The 10,586-nt window shown below is 34.7% G+C and overlaps 2 protein-coding genes across 4 annotated transcripts; one reads left to right on the forward strand and one right to left on the reverse strand.

Annotated features, from left to right (window-relative positions):
- Window positions 1-736: 736 nt before the first annotated feature.
- LOC110110382 lies at window positions 737-5,778 on the forward strand. Of its 3 annotated transcripts, none has more exons than XM_020841826.2 (5): window positions 737-1,219; window positions 1,292-1,600; window positions 1,682-1,879; window positions 4,044-4,283; window positions 5,351-5,778. In XM_020841826.2, exons 1-5 carry the CDS (start codon window positions 830-832, stop codon window positions 5,618-5,620), a joined length of 1,407 nt encoding a protein of 468 aa, XP_020697485.1. In that variant the 5' UTR covers window positions 737-829; the 3' UTR covers window positions 5,621-5,778. The 3 variants fall into 3 exon arrangements, with proteins under 3 accessions (XP_020697485.1, XP_028552730.1, XP_028552731.1); XM_028696897.1 differs by having other exon boundaries at window positions 1,292-1,558; XM_028696898.1 differs by having other exon boundaries at window positions 1,292-1,483.
- A 3,546-nt stretch (window positions 5,779-9,324) lies between these two features.
- LOC110110373 (histone H3.2) lies at window positions 9,325-10,023 on the reverse strand. Its single transcript, XM_020841809.2, has one exon. The coding sequence runs from the start codon at window positions 9,935-9,937 to the stop codon at window positions 9,527-9,529; it is 411 nt and encodes a 136-aa protein (XP_020697468.1). The 5' UTR covers window positions 9,938-10,023; the 3' UTR covers window positions 9,325-9,526.
- Between the last annotated feature and the right edge of the window lie 563 nt (window positions 10,024-10,586).

Genomic DNA, 10,586 nt, shown 5'->3' on the forward strand with positions numbered 1-10,586 from the left:
TGCAGCGGTTTGTGCCAAGGTTAAAAACTGGAATAATCATGATAATTTGGATGGAAAATTTGGTGAAATTCTGGCCTTTTTGGGATAACTGGAACTTGTTGTTTGTGCCCTCTGTCGAAAGTTATCTGGACGTGTTTTTTGACGTTTTGGTTTCTCTGCTGCTTCGTGTGGTTGAGGACTGGGTTCTCTTTTGGTTCTTTGTTTTGGGAGCAGTCAATTTTTGTGTTAGAGACCATTTTTGGGTTATTTTTGGCGGCTTGGACGATGATGAACTATGGACTACACCAAGCAATTTCAAGGATGGTCTATGGGCAACCAGGGCGTGCTATTCTGAACGATTTCGATATGATCATGGCTGTTGGGGACACTGTGAGGGTCCTTGATTTTTCGGTGGTTCGTTTCCTTGTGGCAACCGGTGCTCCTGCTGCTGTTGCTGGGTTTTATACCTAGCATTCGTTTGATTGTTTTTTGATGTTATTTGATCATTTGGTGTAGTCCTGCATTCTGAGTCCTATTTTCCGCCTTTTATAATTTTTTACTTCGTTTTGTTTTTGGGGGTATACGGGTCTTACTTGTAATTGATAGAATTTTGTTGTAATCTTTGATTTTGACTTTAATAGAACGGCTTATGCCCCAAATTTTCCCCAAAAAAAAAAAAAAAAATCATTTAATATAACTAGCTGCGCTTCCTTTCAAATCTCACTCTTTTTTTTTTCAGTTTTCATTCTTCTTTTCTTTCTAAAAGGAGACACGCCCGACTTATTGCCGCTGGGCCTCATCTTTTTGTCCCAGAAAAAAGTTGAAGAGAACCAAAAGAAGCAGAGCGTACATGTCGACGAAGAGAACGAAATGGCATCCTCCGCCGCCGCCGACTCCGAGAATCCTCAATTTTCCTCGCCGTAGCCGTCTTTTAAGGCCGGAGAAGCACAGAGCTAAGTTGCCGGTGGCGACAAAACCGAATCTCGAAGCCCTCATGCGCCAGGAGAGTCGTCGATGCAGGGGAGAAGAGAGGAGAGCGAAAGTGGAGGAGTCGTATTCGTCGCCGTCAGGAGAGATAACGAGAGATTCGGCAGAGGATAAGTGGAAATTCCAGGCTGATGTCCTCCGCGCGGAATGCAATTTTCTGCGGATGGAGCGGGAGGTTGCGCTCCGGAAGTTGGATAGGAACAGAGTACAGATGGAGTCCGCCTTGACGTCTTTGATGGAAACGATGATTTCAGTAAGCATTCACTTCTGTTTTACCATGTTGGGTTTCTCTAATTGATGTAGGTAATTGTGGTGTATTGTTTAGGGAAGAAAGAAGATCGACGGGAGGTGCGGGAACGCGCCGATGGCGCTGGATGAGGAGATCGAGGAGATACTGGCAAAGCTGGAGGAGATCCATGGAGGGTTTCGATGGACAAAACTGAAGGTCGGTCGGTCTGGTGGAAACTTTGATCGGTGTGCATCTTCGCTTCGTCGGCGGCTGGCAACGATGGAAGAGGTGACGAGCGTGAAAGAGATAAGAGAAATCTCCTATCAGATCGCCGAGCCCGCCATTTCTTCTAAAGGGAATAAGGTGGCTCTGCTTGCATTTGATCGAATGTGTAAATTCCCAGATGTAACTAACCATACATTTTGATCTCCATTCTTGATCATTTCTATCACGATTAGTTTTCTAATTTTTAGTGGGATTTCGAAGGTCGAGAAGCTGAGGATGAAAATGGAGGGGTTATCAAAAGGAATGATGGAGAGGATGGAGGAGCACGGGTTGCTTTCTCTGTCTTTCGAGTCTTCCCCGTCGGCCGCCGCAGCTGAAGCCGGCCGTGGCAACGCACGCCATGGATTGTTTGACAAGGAAGTTAGAGCAGTGGCCGATCGCCGCCGTCCTCTTCGCCAGGTAAGATTCAAAATGCTGTTAATTTTTCGACTGTTGATTTTTTTTTTTTTTTTTTGAACGGGTTGTACTCATTCATATGGATGGATTGGCGGAGACGACTGGAGCGGACAAGGGGCAGGTAGAACCGCAGAAGGGAATGCAGGTTTAGTCCAGTAGGAGAGAAAGGACAAGTAGCTGATTTGGTTTGAAGTCTATTGGAAATTGGTTATTGACTAGTTAACAGACCCATTTTTAAAGAAATTTAGAATACTGTTCAAAGCATAATAAGTTAAAACAGCATGTAGAACCATCTGTACATCATGTGCGTTTAGGCGTAAAACTAAACTTCAAATGAGAATTTATTTGGAGCAGCTCATTTGATTTTTTGGTTGGAGCTTAGATTATCAACCAAAAGAAGCATACATATATATATGATGGGTGCATGAGTTTATAATTAATTTGCTCGAAAGTCTAAAAAAATTTGAATTAGAACTTTTTTTATGGAATCTACGAAGGGGCTTACTTGTTGATTAAATAAAAAATTACAATGTCTTTAAAGGGACCTCGAGCTCTCTAAGGGCATCTCCAACCGAAACTCTCATTTTTCACTGCAAAATGCAGTAAAATCAAAAATTGCCGTGATTCATCTCCATTGGAACGTCATTTTGGCCCGAAATCATCGTCGTTTCTTTCGCGTCTTTCTCAGACTGAGTTCGGTAGAGAGAAAGAAATGGCGAAAGTGAACAGTGCGACGCCAACTATTCATCAGCGACTGAATGCTGGCAAAAATGGAGTTCGGTTGCGACGTCTAAGGCTCTCCATTCGCCTGTTTGCCGAACGGCTGGAGAAGCTCTAATGCTCAGAATAGCTACAATAATAAGCAAAAAAAAATCCTATGAGATCAAGTTTCTTACTACCATATAGGCATAAACAAAAACACCTAAGGACATTCTAATTGTAATGAAGTCAAACAAAAAATGACCCAGAAACAAAATTAGAATTGTGATGAGGTCAACATCCAACCGGACTCAATTACGTAAAGAACCGATAAAACAAAACAACAAGCTGTCTGAAATAGGGGCAATTAGAACAACTTGCTGGTACAGTTAATGGTGAAAACAAGTAAAATCAAGCCCGAGTTAGTCTTGATTTGAGCTTGGGTTTGATTAATTAATAGTATTCAAGCTCGAGCTTGAGTTTTATTCTATGGGTTAGAGCTTGCTCACAAGTCAGATTTTTTGCTATGAAAGAATAAAAAAAATGATTATGATTCAAGAAATTGTTATAATGAAATGGTAAAAAAATAAAAAATAAGAAGAAAAATAATAAACAATCACTTAATATAATGAGAGTGAGATATAATTTTTTTTAACATCTTTGCAATTAAAATCATGAATTCTAATATCACGTGTATTTAAAATTAATAGTTTTTGCTAATTAGTTCTTGAGCTAACAAGTTGAGCTAGGGTTGGCTCAAGCTTGATTTTGTTAGCTCAATGAGCTCGGCTCATGAGTCATTTATCAAGTCAAGCTAGAATCGGCTAATGAATCGACTTGACTCGCTTACACCCCTTATTTAGTATGATTTTTTGATCAGTTTTCATAAGTTTTTGTCCTAAAAACTATTTTTTAAAATGGAATCTCTTAAATAATTACTAGCAATAAACACATAATTTTTTTAAAAAAAATCATATTATTCATATATATATTATTTCTGTAATGATCTAATGAGAATAAGAAGAGTATAATATACTTTTATTTGATGAATATTTTCAGTAGTTCATCTGATTAACTGAAATGTGATATGTGTTTTTGTAGGATGTTTTTGGGGTTAAATATTTATTTTTGAAATTTTTAAATGGGAAAGTTTTTGGTCAGACTGTCCTAATCGAATTTTAGTTTAGGTGGATTATAAGTTTTTGAATTTCTTATAATACATGATAAATTAATCAAAATACATATTGTATTAATTTAAAAATAAATTAAACAATTTTAAGTTTATTTTGAACAAAATTTTGATGAGAATCCAATAATAACAACATTTTTTTTTCAATAAGATTGCTAGAACATTATATGATTTCTACATTTTTGCGTCTAACTTTACCTAAAAATACCTTTTTGGCATAAATTTTTCACTTAACCAAATAACCCCTAAACTCTTTTTTCCCGTTTCTTCCTTTACCAGACTGAAGAGCTTGGGTCAGTAAAGCAATTAGAGACCATTGGCGTTGGAAGGTGCTGCAACTGCAAGAACTTAGTGGATAAGATCGCACAGCAGGTAATGGCCGAAGCAGAGCAGTGCGGCGAGATGCAGGCGATGCTCGACAAAGTCAAGACCGACATGGAAGAGCTTCGTTCGTCCAGAGACCACTGGGAGCACCGTGCCCTCTCCTCCGAACTCAAATTCCGTTCCCTCCACTCTCAGGTTTGATAAATAGCTCAAGCTCGAATAATTTTAATAGGTTCATATACTTAACAAGCCTAACAGAAAAGAGATCTTGTTAGAGCATATTGATCTTATAATAGCTTTATTATGATTAACCATCATAACATATGCATATCAACACATAAACGACATTACATATGACTCAATAAATTAGATGAAGTAGACTTTATATTAATAACCGGCTCATATTCAGCTCAATAATTTAAAAAGCTAAGCACAAACAGAAAACTTTGACTCAATTGCTTAGCTAGTGGAGTGTAATTTTAGTAGTAATAGATCTAGTGAGGGGATTATGACTTTGGGCGATTAAGTCATTAATAATAGTACACGTTTTAAATATCTTGGATCTATTGTTTAGAGTGATGATGAAATAAATGTAGATATTATCAATAGAACTCAAATTGGATGGTTGAAGTGGAGGAATGCATCGGGCTTGTTGTGTTATAGAAAAGTCCCCCTCAAACTTAAAAGGGAAAATTTTCTAAGATGGCGGTGAGACCTGCAATGCTTTATGGTGTCGAATGTTTGCCATTGAAAGAGAAGGAGAATACTAAGTTAAGTGCTACTGTGCTACAGAGATGAGGATGCTCAGGTGGATGAATGGTTTTACCCTTAGAGTTAGGATACTAAATGAGCATATACGTGAAAAGGTTGGAGTAGCTCCTGTGGAAGATAAGATTAGAGAGAGTCGCCTCAAGATGGTTTGGTCACATAAAACGGTGACCTTCCAATGACCCGGTTAGTAAAGTAGAGGTATTAGATTTGACTTATGTTAAGAAAGGTCCAAGTAGACCTAAAAAGACTTGGTTAGAAAATATTAGAAATAATTTTTCTTTATAAGATTTAAACGAGAATTTGACTTTAAAAGAATACAATGGAGAAAAAGTATTCATATACCTGACCCCATGCAGTGGGACAAAGGCTTCATGCTTGATGTTGTTGTTGTAATTTCGACTCTATTAGACAATTTAATACACCTCTAATCTCCATTACTTTTCAGAACTCTCTGTTCTTCTACTAACTATTTGTTTATGGCGTTTTTGTAGATGTTGGAGTGGAAGAAAAGGGCTCTTGAATCAGAAAAAATAGCAAAAGAGCTTGGTAGAGCTGAGGCTTCATCTCTGCCAACTTTGTCTGATCAATTGGATTCGGAGATTTGCAGATTGAAGCAGCTAAAGATCAGAGAAAAGCAGCGGAAATCTTTGGAATTTCAATCTGTGAAGGAGAAGCATGTTGTTGTGTGCCAACGGCGTTCACCCTTTCAGGAGATTGGGAATCTGCCTTCCAAAAACTCCACTGCGAGAATGTTTCGGTAACTTGAGAAATAGCTTATCTATCTCTTTTACTTCAATTCTGTTTTTTGCTTTTTTTTTTTCAGGGTCATTAAAGTTTAAGGCTAATCGTTAACAAATTCTAAAACAGAATATGTATTTCATGAGACAGTTGAAAATTTTGTTCGTGTAGAAATATTAAATGATCGGTCTCTCATAGACTTATGCTTTATATTAAAATAGGTTTGGCCATTGATGTGATTGGCGAGAATTTGGGCTTCATTTGAGACGGCTTTCTTATTGCTTTTTAAAACAGTTTTTTAGTACAAAATTTTATTTTTATACTAGAAAGCTGCTTTAAGAATTAGTAAGAAAGCCGTCCCAAACGAAACCTTAATCGTACTTGGTTTACTCCCTAATAAGCCAAATTGATGGCACTAAAAATTATTATTAATGTTATCCGAGGATAGCATCAAATCTACTATGATATTTTCATGCTACAATATCATGTGATGGCATGTCCTGTAGAGCCTTCAATATTGTCATTTGGTATTGAGGTTTTTCTAATTGCTTCACATTGGATCAACATCATTATATTTTTTTTTTTATAAATTCATAAATCTTTGAAATTAGATTAGGATATATGATTTTTTCTCCTCTTAGGAACCTTTAGGTTGGCTAAAGAATTAGAATTTTATTTTAGCAAGCAGGTGAAGATAATTTTCTTCCATACATCACCCTCCAAGTGATAGGATATCATTTTCTTATTTTAGAATTAATTAAACTTCTTCCTTGAATGTTCTTTTAACAGATGAAATGTGATGAATGACAAACTCTTTATAAATTAATCATGGTTTTTAAAACTTATTCTTTGATGATAAAAAATACCTTAAATTAGTTTAGATTTCTAGATGAAATTTTATTTTATATGTCTATAAAATTTTAATATTTCATTAAATCCTAATTTAGTTCATGATTTCATGTCATAATTCATCACTATAAGATAAATATATAGATGTTATGATACAAATGAATGATTTTATCTCTCTTTCTCTACTCTAATTCTATATAATATACTATAATATGAGAATTATATTAGTTGGGTTGACAGAAACACGAAGAACTCTTGTCCAAGTGGTTTGAATGAAACTTTGAATGAAGTTTTTGAGTTTTGTTTTGACAACTAAAGACGTCTATAGCAAGTCTAGATTCTTTGGCCACAAAATATATTCATGATATATCTACCAAAAATTGGCATAATTGGCACGAATCTCGAGCCAAAATTTGAATGGCCACCTTTAAAAATTAAATTCAGAATCATAGGAACCCCTACTTCTACAAACTTATAATCGAACTAAACATCTCAATGAGATGAACTCAACAACACCAAAAGTAGTTCAATTTGAGCCCAAATTAAGCATTTGAAGCATAATTATAAACTTCAAACATTAATTTGATGATTAAAGTATCTCCAAGTTTGACATGATTATAGTCAAATCGAGCGGCTTGACATGGCCAATCCAACAAGCCGAAGATCATTCAATTCAAACATTGGTAAGGTGTTTAATGTTGAATAAATGTTTTATGATCAAATTAATCAATATGGGTCATACGATAAAGTGTTTTAAATTTTGGTTCAACTTACTAAAAAAACTCATCCTAAAAAGCCTATAAATAGAGAGACAGAGAGAACTAAAGATCTCTCTTGTATTTTTCAACTATCGCCGCCGCCGACAACCACCACCAACTATTGTCACAACCAACCACCACAATCACTAGCAATCACCTTAGTGATCACCTTCATCTTCAAACTCTTGACAATATTTAACCTTATTGTTGGGTTTCAATTGTCCGCTTGTGAATACCACACTTATGTAATCTCTATAAAAGAAATCAAATCTTGTTGTTAGGTGTTACTTGTCCATATGTGAGCACTTAATTTCTATAACACCGCTCAGAGAAAATCATATTTTGTTTTCAAATAATCCCCTCTTCTTTAGTTGGTAAGGAATGGTGGATTCTTATACCACCTTTAAAATGGATTTTTTTCAACGAAGCTACTCCATGATTTTTTCTCTTTCTAGATTTTCCATATAAAAATTTTTTCTAACCTTTTTTCAACTCATTAAACATAATGTTATAGCTTTATAAAGGGGTCAGTTTTGGTCAAGAGTCGGATTCGGGTCGAACTCAGAACTAACCCGACACTATTCAAGTCCGAGTGTCAAATTTTCGAGTCGTGTCAAATATTGACACCCCTAGCTTTATGTATAAAGAATAGACATCATTCACCATGCTGGACAATCATTTATTGCCTTCCTATGTGTTGCAAACTTTTCACTGTGATCTTCTTATTTTTACTATTCATTTCTCAATAAACTTGTCATTGAGAACTAATAAATGATTTAAATTCTTATCAATAATTAATCATCTAAGTAGTCATCAAATGATTCATCTTAAGAATATGGCTTTAATGTCTCATTTGATGACAAGAATATCTTCATTAAGTGATGCCTCCTCAATCTCATTATTAAATATGCCAATTACAATATATGATCAATGGCAAAGCCAGCATGGGAAGGTCATATGTGTCAACTGTATTACTTAATCCTATTAGCAAATTAGCCACCTTAAGATGCTATAACAAATATAAATAAAGACTAGTACTTGTTTCAAATTTCAATATCATGAAAATTTTGTGTTTGATAGTTTTTACAATGTTATTGTTTTATAAAAATTGGTTTCATTTTGTTAATATATATTTTTTCATTTATAATTAGTTTAAAAGTATGAAACCAAAAGGAATCAAAACTTAGATTACAATTTTTTTTTCATTTATTTTTAAGGAGAAATATACCTCAATTCTTTTTGGAAATAATTATCTCCAATAAAGAAATAACTCCTTAGTATTTGTAGATTGATTATTAAACTCATCAATCATTCAAAACTAAAATACTCACTATTTTAAAATTAATTTATCATTAAATTCTTCTAAAGTATATGCTAAATTTTAGCATATGATTTCATATATTTCATTTATTTACAATTAATGACTAAAATTTTTGATAATTTAATATTATTTTATTATTAATTATTTAATAAAAAGATTAAAGACCATAAATTTAATGTGAATTCGTATCAATCATTCAAAACTCCATGATTTTTTCTCTTTCTAGATTTTCCATATAAGAATTTTTTCTAGCCTTTTTTCAACTCATTAAACATAATGTTATAGCTTTATATAGGGATGTCAATTTTGGGTCACAAGTCAGATTCGTGCTCAATCAAATTATGGTCTTTAATCATCTTCGATCCACATGGAAAAAAAGGAATATATTAAATTATAAAAATGTATAAACAAATTAAATCATAATTTTTTTTAAAACATTTAGACCATAAGGCAAACTCTCACACACAACACGTATTAAGACTTAAATACATGATTTCTTAATTAGAAGTCTAAACTCTCAACCAACAAGTCAAAGTGAGCTATGTTAACTTTTCATATTCATTTCATCATTAATCCACACTTAATAACATGCCTAAGCAAGTTAAATCAAATCAACCCAAATTAAATCTATTTTAAGTTAGTATTAACTTTCCATGGTCTTTATAGCCTCAAAAATTTAGCAAAATTCGTTTTTTACAGATGTATGTAATTCAATGTTACTTGGATCGTATTTGTTAAGAAAATTGCCCAAGATGGAGCCAAGATCCATATTGAAATTATTCAGCAAAACCAAACAAAATTGAGAAACAAAATCAAATTAGTCATAGATACGAATTCACATTGATAGATCAAAGTCCATTTGCCTACAAACAGCTAATTGCGGACATTTCCAACAAGGCGGAACTTTTTTACTTTAATTTCTACATAAAGCAAGCAGAAATATAACGAAGAACTAAGATATAACAAGCCAGATAAACTTTCACAACAAACCCATCACCCACTCAAGCCCTCTCACCACGAATCCTTCGAGCAAGCTGAATGTCCTTGGGCATTATAGTAACCCTCTTCGCATGAATGGCACAAAGATTAGTATCCTCAAAGAGACCAACGAGATATGCCTCAGAAGCTTCTTGCAAAGCAGCAACAGCGGAGCTCTGAAAGCGCAGGTCGGTCTTGAAATCTTGAGCAATCTCACGAACCAGGCGCTGGAAAGGGAGCTTACGGATAAGAAGCTCTGTGCTCTTCTGATATTTCCTGATCTCTCTCAGCGCAACTGTTCCTGGACGGAAACGGTGGGGCTTCTTCACGCCGCCAGTTGCCGGAGCTGACTTCCTCGCGGCCTTGGTTGCAAGCTGCTTCCTTGGTGCCTTGCCGCCGGTGGACTTGCGGGCAGTTTGCTTAGTCCTAGCCATCTCAAATATTGAGCTTTGGGATGAGGGAAAGATATATTTTTGACTTGGTGCTTATCTGGGATATGGCGATGGACGAAAGGAGATCGGCATGAGGGTTTTTGTAGAGGTGAAGAGCGGTAAACGGAAACTTAAAATTTGAATTTTTAAGGAAAATCCGGCGGGTTTGAAGTAGGGGTTTTGTTTGCCGTTGGTTAAGGTGAAATGGACGGTTCAGATTTAAAACTGATGAGGCACGCGGATCAGTACCTGGTTAATCCTTTTAATCTTTGGATGTTTATATCAAGAATTTTTTAAATTGAGTTTTGTTGCCATATATACCTCTTTAAATATCTGATTTTAATGATTTAAATTTAAATCATTAATGTTATTATGTACAACCTAATAATATATCAATTCTTATAAGAACAAAAAATTCATTTGATGGAGGGGAGTATTGAGGTAATATTCAAATCGAATATTTTTAAAATTAAATTCAAGACCATCTAAAATCCAATTTCAAAAAAATTATAGTTGAATTGAACATCATGATGATCAAAATCCATTGACATCAAATGAATTTATCTAGGTCTAAATGAAATCTAATCAAGCATTTGAAGTTTATTTAAAAATTTTTAATATTAATTGAAGAACTAAATGGTCTTCAGTTTTT

This window comes from Dendrobium catenatum, unplaced genomic scaffold, assembly GCF_001605985.2.
Source record: "Dendrobium catenatum unplaced genomic scaffold, ASM160598v2 fragScaff_scaffold_853, whole genome shotgun sequence".
NCBI classification, from domain to species: Eukaryota; Viridiplantae; Streptophyta; class Magnoliopsida; order Asparagales; family Orchidaceae; genus Dendrobium; species Dendrobium catenatum.

Excerpts from the sequence above, each read along its gene's own strand:
- LOC110110382 (XM_020841826.2), top strand. The coding sequence starts at position 830 with ATGTCGACGAAGAGAACGAAATGGCATCCTCCGCCGCCGCCGACTCCG. Across the intron at positions 1,601-1,681 it reads GAATGTGTAAATTCCCAGAT|GTCGAGAAGCTGAGGATGAA; the intron begins GTAACTAACCAT and ends GGGATTTCGAAG. Across the intron at positions 1,880-4,043 it reads GCCGCCGTCCTCTTCGCCAG|ACTGAAGAGCTTGGGTCAGT; the intron begins GTAAGATTCAAA and ends TTCCTTTACCAG.
- LOC110110373 (XM_020841809.2), bottom strand. The coding sequence starts at position 9,937 with ATGGCTAGGACTAAGCAAACTGCCCGCAAGTCCACCGGCGGCAAGGCA.